The sequence below is a fragment of the Kogia breviceps genome, chromosome 3, assembly GCF_026419965.1.
Source record: "Kogia breviceps isolate mKogBre1 chromosome 3, mKogBre1 haplotype 1, whole genome shotgun sequence".
NCBI lineage: Eukaryota > Metazoa > Chordata > Mammalia > Artiodactyla > Physeteridae > Kogia > Kogia breviceps.
The window spans coordinates 50,998,873-51,013,871 of NC_081312.1; the positions used below are offsets into that span (position 1 = coordinate 50,998,873).

Below are 14,999 nucleotides of genomic sequence, written 5' to 3' on the forward strand. Positions count from 1 at the left end.
CTCAAAATTTACTTACTTGTAAAAAGATTAGTTTCTTAAAAGAACATATTTTCAGTCCTTAAGAATTTATTTTGTTTCACTTTAGCTTAAGACAGTAGAAACCCTATTGGGCAGTACAACCAAGATCGGAGATGTGATTATTCTTGGAATGATAACCCAGTTAAAAGAGGTAAGTGGAACTTGATAAGCATCCAACTTTTATTTTCAGTCTTCAGATTAATGAAATGTCAGTTACATATGGGATTTTTACAGAGGGCATGGGAGTGTATTCTTCATTGAAAGTGGCTACCTCAGTCACCAAGTAACCTTTCCTTTTGCATTTGGTTTCCTGAGTAGACATCAGGAAGGAGTGTCTTATACAGGCCACCAGTTTGCATAGCCTGAAATTAGTCCCCCAGTGACCTCTGTTTGAACAGAGAGTACTGGGTTTCTAAACAATCAAAGCTGCAGACCATATCCTGCTCCCTGGGAGTTGTTGTTGGCTCTCTGAGGCCCCTCTTACGGCAGCCAGCAAGTATCCCTCCTGTCATCTTGTGGTTGGCAGTGGTCATTGTCTAGGTACCTTTGAGGACTCTGAGTCTCAATTAATTGATTAGTTTGTGGTCACCAGACTAGTAAATGGAAAAGCCTAGACTAGGAATTACTGATTTTTTAAAAATCCACGGTACTGTCTACTATATTCTGTTGTCAAAATTGTCAGTATTTTAATTCTTTTGTCATAGTATTCATTTTTACATAAATGTGGACATGCTTCTTTTAATTTTTTTTTTAGGGAAAATTTTTTCTGGAAGATCCTACAGGAACAGTACAACTGGATCTTAGTAAAGCTATATCCTTCACTTTTATTTTTTTAAATCTGTGTTACATGAGTTGGGGAAATTGATCATATGTCATTCTCACATTTATCTATTTGGGTTCTTAGTGTAACTTCCATACGGTGGTGTAGGAATCTGGAGACATAATCCTAACCACAGACAAAAAAACCTGTAATTCCCCCATATTTGGAGAATCCAGACAAATCCCTGAGGAAGTTTATAACATGCTAAGAATGGTCTATACTGTCAATATTACATCTTAGAATCAGATATGGGGATATTTAAACCTAAAGTTTTTTAAGCTATGATCTATTCAGAGTTTTAAATGTGAAGTCTTTGAATTTATTATTTGGAAGTCCTGTTGAGCCCAAAATGTATGTTGACTTTATCACCACCTCAAGCATAGAAGTAGAATTATTTTCCTCAATTATTGTGTACCAGTTTCATAGCGGTTTATACACAGAGTCATGCCTTGTCTTAGCAGAGGGTAAGTCAGTATACTTTTTTCCCTCTCCCCCTCATCATTCTACCGTAAAACCCTTTCTACATTGGTTAAAATATGTTAACATGATGTAACTCGGGACAACACTGATTATGAGAGCATACTTTTGACAACATTAAATAACTATCAGACTCATGGGAGAGGGGTTTCTTTCTGGGGTGATGAAAATATTCTGAAATTAGTGGTGATGGTTGTACAACTTGTGAATATACTAAAAACCACTCAAGTATACACTTTTAAAGGGTTGTACGATACATGAATTATATCTCAATGAAGTTGAAAAAATAGATTGTACATAGAGTCATAAAATGAGACATTTTAAAATCTGTGTACCTTATCTGTCTGTACTCTAACATGTATTGTGAAATAAAAAAAGGGAAAAGTTTTATTTCTAAATCTGTTAGTATTTCATGAATTTTTTGTTTTATAGAACTGAGACTGTCTGGAATTCTCTGGCAGTCCAGTGGTTAGGACTTGGCTCTTTCACTGCCATGGCCCCGGGTTCAATCCTTGGTCAGTCAGGGGACTAAGATCCTGCAAGCCGCATGGTGTGGCCAAAAAAAAGAAAAAGAACTGAGACAGTCTCTGAACCTGAAGCTGTTTTGTAGCGCAGTGGGACTGATAAATTCTGTTGTTAGTCGACAGGGGATGAGATGATGGCCTTGTGTTACTGCTTTGTGTTCCATAGTTTTGTCCTTTCAAACAAGAAGGAGACTTGGACAAATGAAAGTGATTTGTTACTTATCTTTTTTCAGGTTGGTTTGAAGATCAGGTGTTTCATGTCAATGCCTTTGGATTTCCACCCACTGAACCCTCTAGTACTACTAGGTATAAAAATGTTTGACTTAAACTCTATAGGAATTTTATAATACTGGCAGTAATGAATGTAAGATAGTATATCATATCTCAGTTATTACAAGTCCTCAGGCTTTGTGTCAGAAGGCAAAGAGCAAATGAGAGTTAAAGAGTAGGCTTTATATGAAACTGAAAACTTCGGGTTGACTCCAGATTGGTTGCAGTAGCATCTCTGTACTTTGGCTTTAATGGAAACACTTCCAGTCTATCGGTCTTATTTATCTATAGGATTGATGAGAAGTTTAACTGAGATAAGAGATAGGAAAACACTTAGAAGGATATAATTCCCATGTTAATAGAAAGTTCTTACTTTTGTATTTTACTGAGTGAAAGTTACAAGAGGCAGATTATATAGTTCTTTAATACATGCAAAATTATTATAATATTAGAGTGGTTCCAAAAGGGCCTTCTCTGAGAGGAGTGAGTTCCCTGTCACTCAAGTTATTTGAGCAGAGACTGAATAATGGTGTAGAAGTTGAAGCTGGTGGCCTGTGGGTTGAATGTAGTCTATAGAAATTTCTTTTTTCCCCTTTGAGGTGTTAAAACACATTTTGAATTAGTTTGCAATATTTAAAAATTAGGAGATTTCTCATAATGGTCTAGATTTCTGAGTTCTCTTGAACAATCAGATCTAGCTGTACTTTGTACCTGAATTCTCACCTGGAATATCTATACTGCAGTGATTGCCCACTTTGGGCAGGGTATGTGTGTGCTCCCTCACTCACACCTAGTCAGCCTCAGCTGGCTGCTGCTTTGATATTTAGGATTACCTTCCTGGAGCCTGTAAGCATCTGGGGGAATTAAATCTTGAGATTCCATGATGATGGTGATGATTTCAAGAAGAAGTATGAGGATTAAGATTTCAGGCCCAGTATGCCTGTATAAATCAGGTGCCAAGGCCACATTTACTGGCTGGGAGTAGTGCACTGGCAGGCAGCTTTTGCTGTGCATCTTCTCTTCCTGTTGAAGTACATAATCCGGGGGAAAGTGCTGCTCACCCCACAGAGAATACAAGCCCTCATCAAGACAGCTCACTTTTTTTTTTTTTTTTTCGGTACGCGGGCCTCTCACTGTTGTGGCCTCTCCCGTTGCGGAGCACAGGCTCCAGACGCGCAGGCTCAGCGGCCATGGCTCACGGGCCCAGCCGCTCCGCGGCATGTGGGATCTTCCCGGACCGGGGTACAAACCCGTGTCCCCTGCATCGGCAGGCGGACTCAACCACTGTGCCACCAGGGAAGCCCCTAGCCAGCTCGCTTTTAAGTGAACGTTTTTAGTGCTAGTTTGTGGCTAGGTTTATATCATTGTAGGGGTTTTTTTGGACTATATTTAAGGCATAATTGCTGTTGTTTTGGTGTTTTCGTTTCATACAAGCCTCAAAATTACTACGTCTGAATGAGAGGAGTAATTGAGGAAGCTGGCCATGAGTATTACCATTCCTTTCAGTTTAGCCAAGAGTTCATCACTGTAATGTCTCAAATAATCTTCCATTTAAATTGTCTCGTTTTCTCTAAATTAAACTGTTTTGTGTGTGTTTAGTACACCAACGGACTGGTATGAGGTGTCATAAAGTATGTTAAAGTAAAATAATCATTTTATTCCAGTTAGGATTATAAATTACTTTTCTCTTAAAATACCTCCAAAGTAAAATTCAGAGGGCTGTATTCTGGTGGCAGTCAGTGAATTCAACAATAGGTATTTTATTGAGTTTTTTCTATGTGTAAAATACTGTTTTAAGGGTAAATGAGGGACTTCCCTGGTGGCGCAGTGGTTAAGAATCCGCCTGCTAATGCTGGGGACATGGGTTTAAGCCCTGATCCGGGAAGATCCCACATGCCGTGGAGCAACTAAGCCCGTGCACCACAACTACTGAGCCTGCGCTCTAGAGCCCACGAGCCACAACTACTGAAGCCCATGTGTCACAACTACTGAAGCCCATGTGTGCCTGGAGCCTGTGCTCCTCAACAAGAGAAGCCACCGCAATGAGAAGCCCACACACCACAACGAAGAGTAGCCCCCGCTTGCCGCAACTAGAGAAAGCCCGCGCACAGCAACGAAACACCCAACGCAGCCAATAAATAAATAAAATCTATTTTTTAAAAAGCATAAATGAATACAAATATGTCTACAACGTGGTCCCATCTCAAAAGGATCTGAACTGACCTAATGCCTTCCCACCATTGCCTAGTCTACCATATAATTTTTTTAGGTTACAGATTTGCTGGGATTTCATTGCCATGCTGCTCTCTTTCACTGGTACAGGGCATGTGACTTGTGTTTTGTGAGCCCAGCGTGTTGTTAGAGTTCCTAGAATTCATAGGGTATTTCTTGGGAAAATAGGCCTTCCTCTTGCTCCTGTCTTTGCACATTATACAGTAAGTCCCCTACATTCCCCTACATATGAATGAGTTCCATTCCGAGAGCACGTTCATAAGTCCAAATTGTTTGTAAGTCCAACTTGTTTGAAAGTCCAACAAAGTTAGCCTAGGTATCCAACTAACACAATCGGCTATATAGTACTGTACTGTAATTGGTTTATAATATTTTTCACACAAATATACATTAAAAAAACAAAAAAATAAAAAATAACGAAAACATTCTTAATCTTACAGTACAGTACCTTGAAAAGTACAGTAGTACAGTACAACGGCTGGCATACAGGGGCACGTGTGCATCTTTGAAAGTTCTCAACTTGAAGGTTCATACGTAGGGGACTTCCTGTATTTCATGTACCAAGGATGGAAGGTGTTAGTGAGGCTTTTCTAAGCTTTAATTCCTCAAGGATCAGCTTAATAGGTATTTCTGTCTGTGATGCTCTGGTTTATGTTTGGGTATATAATTGAAATAATCATACAATTATTTCATACAATTTCATCTTATTTCATTCCTCTGATAACCGCAAGATTGTAACCTAACACTGGCACCTGCTATTGGGATGGCCTCGGGAGAGTTACTTAACATTTCTGAACCTGAACCTCTCTTTCTCTTTTGTAAAATAAAGAAAATAGAATCTACCAACATGAGGGGTTTTTTTGTTTTTGTTTTTAGAATTTAATACTACAATCTATCTGATATGTACATATTTTCCTTAGGAGCAAGGGTTCAGTATTCCTTAATGCAGTGTTTGCAGTGACTTTATAGGATATAATTACAGCAACCTAACAAAAATCAACTCTAACAAGATATATATATATATACACACATACATATTACATAGAGAGTTTTTATGCATGAATACATAGGTCTATATCTATCCCTTTTTTGGACACTAAAAATGGATACATACTGTACACTGCTTTGCAACCTGCTTCTTCATTTAATATGCAGTCAACATTTTCCATTACCATGAAATACTTTTTAAATTACATGATTTGTTACATTCAGCAGTGTATTTTGAGCACATACTGTATTGTCAGGCTCTGTGCTAGGTGTTGGACTGGGGAGATAGACATTAAACTGTCACCCAAATAATTAGCTGATTACAAATTTGATAAGTTCTACAAAAGAGAAGTGCAGAGTCCTACAAGTGTGTGTAATGGGGAAATCTAACTTCTCTTGGGATCCTCAGGGGAGGCTTCTCTGGGGTAGTACATTTAAGCTGAGAACTGTAGGATGGCAGCCAGTGAAGGGTGGGTGGCAAAGCAGTAGAGGGCTGAGAGTGCAGAAGAGCGCCCCAATTTCCTATTGACCATTTTTGCAAGCTTTAGTGTTCCTTCCAGATTTTCCCAATTCTGGGATGTACGTTAGTCTTTTTAGACATCTTAATTTCTTAGAACAGATTTCTAGAAGTGGAATTGCTTGGTCAAATGGCTAGCACTTTTTTTGAGACTTTTATTATTTATTCAAATTGAGTATTTCTCCTACTTTCAACTACATAGGAAATTGTGATTTAATATTTGCTTTAGTAAGTTTTAAAAGGTACAGGTATACTATATCTGTTCTTTATTTACTGCTTCCGTATTGCTTCCTTTCTCATTTTCGAACACTTAAACTTGTTTTTTGTGCTACAAATAATACATTTTCATGGTCCAATTTACATTGATGGGACAATTACCTCATTAGATAGACAGAAGCTAAATTTGTAGAATATCAGAAAAATATCTCCAACAGAATATAGGATAGAAGGTAATAATTGTGTTATAATTACCTAGGGCATACTATGGAAATATTAATTTTTTTGGAGGGCCTTCTAATACATCTGTGAAGACTTCTGCAAAACTAAAACAACTAGAGGATGAGAATAAAGATGCCATGTTTGTGTTTATATCTGATGTTTGGTTGGACCAAGTAGAAGTATTGGAAAAACTTCACACCATGTTTTCTGGTAGGTGTCATTTTTTCTATTCTTTTTTGAACTCTAATGATAATTCATGTCTTAAAAGTAAATTCTTAAAAAAATGTATCTTTTTGAGTAGTCTAGTTTTTAAAAGACATTGATTCAGTGGTGAAATATTTTAAATGAATTCATCTTAAAGACTTATATTTTTACATTTGAAAAATAACTGTGTCTGTGTGTGTGTTGTGTATTCATGATAAATGAGAATTAGTCCTAAGAATAGTACAAGAGTGGAGAACAGCTTAGGCTTTGAAATTTGACAGAACTGGGTTTAAGCTGCAGCCTAATACCTTGGGCAGGTTACTTAATCTCTCAGTTTACAGGGATGTTGTGAGGATTAATCAAGCCATTGCAGGGCCTGGCACAAGATAAGTGCTCAATAAATGGGCACTATTATTACTATTTTTTATAATGTTATTAAAATAAGGTATTATTTTTAAAATAATACGGTTTTATTATTTAAAAACTCATGGTTGAAAGGTTTTAATATGATTTCTACACTCTATATGTTCATTTCTTCTTTTATTTTTAGGTTATTCACCAGCACCTCCAACTTGCTTTATTCTGTGTGGCAATTTTTCATCTGTACCATATGGAAAAAATCAGGTTCAAGCTTTGAAAGGTATTGAGGATCTGTTTAATAAGTGTTTCTACATTTGTATAAACTAAATTGATAAGAAATAATCTATAATATTTTAATTTCATTCAAAATATGTAGAGTTGTAGCTAATAAAATAAAATTTGATTTATGTATATCATATGCAAATTAAATTCAATATCCCTTTAAAATTTTAGATTCCCTAAAAACTTTGGCAGATATAATATGTGAATACCCAAATATTCACCAAAGGTAATGATTTCTGTTGCTATATTTTTTATTTAAAGTGTTATTTAAGAAACACAAAAAATGAATCCTAAGTTAAGAAATGGATGGAAGAAAAAGTTGAGAAAATTAGTACAGTTAAGAGATAAAATTAACCTTCTATCATGATAATATATGTTACACTCTAGTAGAGATTTATAATGTAAAGTATTAGAAGGAAGAGTGATAATTTCCACCATATTCCAAATTTCTTTGTGACATTACTCTAAGGGTCTAGAGCTATACTATTCAATATGATAGTCACTGGCCATGTGTATGTCTTTAAATTTAAATTATTTAAGGGACTTCCCTGGTGGTCCAGTTGTTAGGACTTGGTGCTTTCACTGCAGGCAAGTGGGGGTGTGGTGTGGTGACCAGGTTCCATCCCTGGTCAGGGAACTAAAACAATCCCATAAGCTGCAGGGCATGGCCAAAAATTAAAAAATAAAATAAATAAAAATAAAATTCAGTCACTCTGGCCACAGTTCAAGCACTCAATAATTGGACAGTACAGGTCTAGAACATTTCTATCATTGCAAAAAGATCTATTGGACAGTATTGGTCTGGAGCCTTTTAGTAATTCATTTATTTAAATGCATGAAATTTAATTTTTAAAAATTTGTAATTTAATTAAAGGCAATAACTTGGTTTTGGACTACGGGATAGTGGTGCAATATTTTTAGAATGAATTATGTTGAATTTTGCTACAGTAGTCGATTTGTGTTTGTACCTGGTCCAGAGGATCCTGGATTTGGTTCCATCTTACCAAGGTAAGTTTTATTCAGATATTTGCAACAGTAAAGAAAATTCTGTAAAATTTAAAAATGTATATTATATCACATAAATTGTTTTTATAGGCCGCCATTTGCTGAAAGCATCACTAATGAATTCAGACAAAGAGTACCATTTTCAGTTTTTACTACTAATCCTTGCAGGTAAATATTAGTATTTTTGTGTTGCAGTTTTTTCATTTAACAGTTAACCTATTTCTTGGGAATTCCCTGGTGGTCCAGTGGTTAGGACTCTACGCTTCCACTAAAGGGGGCGTGGGTTCGATCCCTGGTTGGGGAACTAAGATCCCATATGCCATGGGTGGCGTGGCCAAAAAAAAGCTAAAACTAAAAGTGAGAAAAAAATTAACCTGTTTCTTAAAATTTTCCTCTGAATTTTGATTGTTATGGGATAAAAATGAAAAGAAAATTTCTTTCTATTTTAGGTTTCTCACAACTTTAAAAATGTTTTAACTGTATTTAAATAATTCACTAACACTGAATTTAGAAGCTTAAATAATGGATGGAGATTTAAAAATAGATATTCCAGTTACACATCCTTTAAGAAAAGTTACAATGGAAGACTGAAAGGATTACACATTTACTGTATGTGCTACTCACTGTGACCATAGGCTCTTACTGAGGGAATAGCCTCAGTCGTTGTTTCTCCTCTCTTTTCTACCTACATTCACTCCTTCAGTGACCTTTCCAGTCCAAGGGCTTTAATTACCCTCTGTGTATTGACAACTCCCACATTGATATCTCCAGCTCAAACCTTCTACCAGGTTCCACACTTACATATCTGGTTGCGTACTCATCATCTCCCCTTGGATGTCAAATAGACAACTTCAGATTGAACTTCTGATCTTCTTCCCTCATCAGTCCCCAACCCTGTTCCATAGCTTTCCTCAACGTAGTTCCTGACGCCTTTATCCTTCCAGTTGTTCAGACCAACCTTTGGGATTCTTCCTCACATGCAAGCTTTTAGGAAGTCCTTCAAAAATTTGAAGAAGGACTTCAAAATATATCCAGAAGCTGGCCACCTCTCTATACCTCCCCCTCTACAACGCTCTACCATCTTCTTTAGCCTTGATCACTGTAATAGCCTCCTCATTGTTCTCTAGCTTCTACCCCTGCTCCTCTGTAGTCTGTCCTTAACAATGTCAGAGTGATCCTTTAAACCGTAAGGCATGTCACATCCACCCTACTGATTCAGAAAGGTGGGCCGGGCCCCTCATGTTATTCCGTAACAGCCCATATCCTTTGCAATGGTAGTCATGGCCTGCATGATCTGGCCCCCAGTTTCCTCTGTGATTTCCTCTCCGACTTTCTTCTCATTTATTCCAGCCACTCCAGCCTCCTTTTTGTTCTTCAAATGTGTCAGGCATGTTTCATCTTAGGGCCTCTGCTCTGCCTGTACCCTCTGCCTGAAGTGTTCTTCCTCTGCCTGTCTGCTTGACTCTTTCACCTCCTTCAAGTCTGTGCTCAGATCAGGCTTCATTATGAGCCCTACCTGTTCCAATACTCCTTTTTAATACTCCAGCCTTCTAGACCTTCCCTTCCCCTAAATGATTCCTGTTAGCCTTTTTCTTTTTGCCATACACTTAATCATCTTCCAACATACTGTGTAATTATTGTATCTGTTGTTTATTCTCATTCCTAGAATAGTGCCAGACACATATTAAGATCTCAATAAATTACTGTCAAATGAATGGGTGAATAGATTCTGGTTGAATTTTTTCTGTGGTGAACAATGGGAAGTGAGAATGGCTTTGTACTATAAAACATCTTGCCTTTAAAGTTACCTCATATTTTGTTCTGAGGAAGTCACATTCAACTACTGTTTTTATTTCAGAATTCAGTATTGTACACAAGAAATTATTGTCTTTCGTGAAGACTTAGTGAATAAAATGTGCAGAAACTGTGTCCGTTTTCCCAGTAGCAATTTGGATATTCCTAATCATGTAAGTTGTGTCTTCTTTATTAAAGTATCTTAATTACATGTGGCTTTATATAAAATTTTGTTAAGCCACTTAATCACTTGCCCTTTTGTTGTTTTTATTTATAGTTCAAAATAATTTCAGCACACTTTTGTCAGTAAGGTAATTTTTGTTCCTAAATCAGTGTTTCTCAGTTTTCTTACTGATGTATCCCCTAATGTGCAGAAGAAAGCCCAGAAATAGCAGGAAATTTCTTTGGAGCTTCCTGTTTTGCCTTTAGAACTCATAAATCTTACATTGTACTTCAATATATATATATTTGTTTAAATAAAATGTTTATGTTTATCATGTTTATTAAGTATTTCCTATGATTTGCCCACAATCAGGAGGATGTGTAGTGTTTATCTTGTAGCTTCAAGATTCCCAGTTGTCAGTCACTGGTTACATGTACCCTCATTTGGAAGTATGGAAGTAGATCATACAGAGCATTTTTAGTATGTATTTTATAACATTTAAAGTGTATGTAGGCTAAGTAGATATTCTTGGTATTACTCAAGCTGTGGAATTATTTTTAGATGAACAGAATTAGCAAATGAGTGTATTATACAGCTAAAAATACAATTGTTCCAAAATGACTGTTTGGGGGAGTAGCTTTTATGGTGTTGAATGAAAACTCATACATTTATCCTAAAATACAGGATAGTTGATTTCATTTTATATCAGTTTTCCCAAGGTTTTGTAATTCAGTTTTCCCAACTGTTTCTCAAATTTTCTAAGTCACTTTGGTAATTACTATTTAATTTGAAATTCTTTGTTGCTCTCTTAGCTTTTGCAAATGCACTGAAGTTTGTTTTGTGTCATTCTTTTGTAGTTTGTAAAGACTATCTTATCCCAAGGACACCTGACTCCTCTCCCTCTTTATGTCTGCCCGGTGTATTGGGCGTATGACTATGCTCTGAGAGTGTACCCTGTGCCTGACTTACTTGTCATCGCAGACAAATACGATCCTTTTACTTTGACCAATACCGAATGCCTCTGCATAAACCCTGTAAGAACGTAGTTAACATTATGTAGTCATAATTTGTCAAGATTAGAGTGTTTCTTCTTTAAATTTAAAATATGTGTTTAATCAATTACTGTTGGAGTAAAAATATACTATAAATGAAACACTGAATTAATTTGGTATAAACAGAAAGTTCTTAAATTTTCAAAAGAGTATGTGACTATAAAGTAAAGTGACTTTTTTCTTAAAAAAGAAAAAAAAATGCACCAAAGCTTATAAATCCAGATGAGTAATTTCCCCTTCAAAGTAACTTGCCTTGGGATTCCTTTCCGGAAATTACTTTCAGAGCATGTATTCTGTTCCCTTTAAACATGTTAATGGTAATTGTCCTTTGAGGAGGATTTTTTGTTGTTGTTGGAAATTGTCCAAGTCCCAAAAATCTAAGATTGATAAATGTGGAAATTCCTACTGGGACACAGTTTTTTGTTTTTTTGTTTGTTTTAAAGAGACACAGTTTAATATTTCATTTTTATGCAGAACCTTGAAATTGCTTCAGAATCTTCAAGTTGCTTCTGAATTTCTATAAAAGTATGATTGACTTTTTATTATTATTATTATTATTTTTTTGCGGTACGCGGGCCGCTTACTGTTGTGGCCTTTGCCGTTGCGGAGCACAGGCTCCGGACGTTCAGGCTCAGCGGCCATGGCTCACGGGCCCAGACGCTCCACGGCATGTGGGATCTTCCCGGACCAGGGCACGAACCCGCATCCCCTGCATCGGCAGGCGGACTCTCAACCACTGCGCCACCAGCGAAGCCCTGATTGACTTTTTGAACTTGGGGACTAAATGCTGCATAATGTTGCTTTTTATGTCAAATATCTTCACTAGTGATTTTTAATCTGTATGTTTCCTCGATTCTTGTGAATTTTAAACTTTAGTACTTTTTTATTTCATCTAGGTCATTTCTAGAAACATCGTCTCTTACTGCTTTTCTCACACACACATTTATTTTGTCTGGCTTCTGCAACCACAGAACTATTGACATTTTGGACCAGATAATTCTTTGTTTTGGGGCACCATCCTGTGCATTGCAGGGTGTTTAGCAGCATCCCTGACCTCCATCCACTAGATGCCTTTAGCAGCCCCCAGTTGTAACTATCGAAAATGTCCTCAGATGCTTGCCAAATGTCTCCTAGGAGACAAAAATTGTCCCTAGTTGGGAACTACTGCTCTAAGGATGAGCACAGTCAGCTGATTTGGCTCATTGTTTGAAGTTTGTGGCCCTAATTTTTGTAGAATCTTTATTCACATTTCAATATTCTTCTCACAATGAGGCTATTTCCTTATTTAAATTGAACTCTTTGGGCATTCTCATAGTTACCGCTCTATTTGAAACCACTTTATTTCTGAATTTTTCCACTTTTTCATACTGTAAATGAGTAAACAACCAGTTCCTACACCATCATTATATCTTTTTAACCTTATTTATACCTTTTGGGCAAGCCCGAAACTTGGTTTTGACATTGCTTCATCCTTTCTTGATACTTATTCCCATTAATGAATGCCTGCAATGGGCCAGGCATTGAGCTAGTGCTAGGGACACAAAGACTGAAAAGACAGAGTCTGCTCAGTAACTTTAGTGTTTAGTAATGGACAGACAATTGTATGTGTGACTACTCCTCAGTTGTTTTGGGGGCACAATGGCAGGGCATCAAACCCAGATTTTTACTGGGGAGAGGGGCAGGAAAGACTTCTCGAACATGATGTTTGAGTGTCTTATATGCTTATTTATCATCACCCAGTACTGTTTATTTCTTATACTAAGTAGAACCCCTCCTAAGCATTTCTAGTCACATGTTAGCATAACTGTTCTAGTCGACTTGACTTTTTGCTTCAAGTGGAGATATTTTATAGTAATATTTTTTCTCTATAAAGAGCATACAAAAATTTGTCTCATTACTTTATAGTCACATCTTGTAACTTTATTTTTAAGTTAGGAGCAAGGAGTTTGATTTTTAAAATAGGGATTCTTTTTTAAAAGTTGAGTATTCACTTATGGGCATTTTTCTCTCCAAAGGGCTCTTTTCCAAGAAGTGGATTTTCATTCAAAGTTTTTTATCCTTCCAGTAAGATAGTAGAAGATAGGTAAGTGCCCTCAGAAACAGCTGTCTCTTGGTGTAATATTGCTAAAATTCAGATGTTCTGTAGGTGTGCTGAAGTTTTTAAAAGTCTGCAGTAGCTCATTGGAAATGTTCTAGGCTGAACTTACTGTGTTCATGCTGGGAGACACAGAATTGTATGTATTTGATGGCACATTTGTATGAAATAGACCAAGAACTGTTTTCTGAGGGAAATCTCAGACTGGCTGTGGAGGTGGGCTAGTTCTTTTACAGGCAGACTCCTGATGATGTTATTATTCCAAGAGGTCAGCCTTGCCGTCCACATGGTTGGTTCTCAAAACCTAGGTAATCTGCCTTAAATTGGCAGCAAAGAATTGTAGGGGAGCTGAGCTGAGTGTGGTGATGGTGAGGGGTTGGAGTTGGGCAGAGGTCTTGGGGAAAAAAGAATAATCACTTGGTGCGTAGTGGTTTTCAGAGGGGGACCTGTAGACCACGTGCATCAGAATCCTCTGGGGTCCTTGTTAAAAATGTTAAGTTCCAGGATCCCACCCCAAAGTTATCAAATGTCTCTCTCTGGTTGTAGGGCCCAGAAATCTGCATTTTTAACAGTTTCCCTTAGATTCAGGCATCCTAATGTGTGATTTCTTGGTTAATTATATTTTGTTTTCCACCTCCAGTTAAGAACAGTAACCAAATACCTCCAGGTTCTCAGGGAATATAATCTTGAACACCCAACCCAATTGTCTTTTTTTACTTTTTGTAATTAACATCTTAATTTAAATAAAAACACAAGTACATGATAAAAATTTCAAACAATGCTTAAAAGTATAAAATTGAAAAGGAAAAAGTAGCTCTGTTTCCTAACCCTGAAACCATGATTAACAGCTTCTTATATATATTTCTTGAAAAAAAATTTCTGCATTATTTTTGCTGCTCAGTATTCATGGAGGATTAAAGTCCGTTCACTTTGGGATATTCTAAATTTTATTCTTGGATTCACTCATTTGACGTGTATTTGAATCTTACTGTATTCCAGGCACTGCTTAGTTTTTGGAATATAACCAGACAGATACTCTTATAAAAGTCACTGATATTCTAGCCTCTATTCCATAAGCTGAACATGTGTTTGACTTCATCTAGCCCACAATGAATCCTTAAACAAATTTTTTTTTTGACTTGTAATGCCTTTAGGTAAAGGCAACACTCTTACCAGTCTCAGCCACTCGCTGTTGTTGACAGTGATTTTGTGACCCCAGGATTAGGTCACCTCTGGAGCATATTTTGTCCACCTTTTAAAAATTTTTTCTTGGCCACGCCATTCAGCTTGTGGGATCTTAGTTCACCAACCAGGGATTGAACCCGGGTCCTCGGCAGTGAAAGCTCAAAGTCCTAACCACTGGACCACCAGGGAATTCCCTATTTTGTCCGCCTTTAGATTGAATTTTACTGAACTTAGATTTGGTATAAATTCACAGATATATAAAACTTATTCTGCTATGAAAACCAATAGTGGGCACTTTCAGCAGATCTCAGGACAAGAGAAATCTGTGTCTGTCCCAAGCAACTGTTTATTTTCATCTTAGGGAGACTGTAAATCTACTAATAGACTCCCTTTGTGTTAGCTGCCAGGAAGCACAGCCAAACATACAGCCCACCTCTACAGCAGCAGAGGAATTACTAGCATAAGTGTTGGCTGCAGCTCTGGCTTCCTCTTCTTTTCTGATCTGTATTTTTCTCTTACTTGAATTTCCTGATTTCCTTACTTTTATCTTTTTATTATATCTATCTTGGCAAACCA

The 14,999-nt window shown here is 37.0% G+C and overlaps 1 protein-coding gene across 1 annotated transcript in view; it reads left to right on the forward strand.

The window, feature by feature from the left end:
* Positions 1-14,999, forward strand: part of POLE2 (DNA polymerase epsilon 2, accessory subunit) — a 29,675-nt gene that overhangs the window by 13,002 nt on the left and 1,674 nt on the right. Inside the window, exons 7-18 of the mRNA XM_059057122.2 lie at positions 86-169; positions 773-829; positions 1,254-1,302; positions 2,073-2,145; positions 6,321-6,493; positions 7,038-7,127; positions 7,301-7,355; positions 8,078-8,137; positions 8,225-8,302; positions 9,993-10,101; positions 10,949-11,125; positions 13,159-13,226. Of these exons, the coding sequence (XP_058913105.1) occupies positions 86-169; positions 773-829; positions 1,254-1,302; positions 2,073-2,145; positions 6,321-6,493; positions 7,038-7,127; positions 7,301-7,355; positions 8,078-8,137; positions 8,225-8,302; positions 9,993-10,101; positions 10,949-11,125; positions 13,159-13,226 (1,073 nt within the window). The remainder of the gene's footprint in view (positions 1-85; positions 170-772; positions 830-1,253; positions 1,303-2,072; positions 2,146-6,320; positions 6,494-7,037; positions 7,128-7,300; positions 7,356-8,077; positions 8,138-8,224; positions 8,303-9,992; positions 10,102-10,948; positions 11,126-13,158; positions 13,227-14,999) is intronic.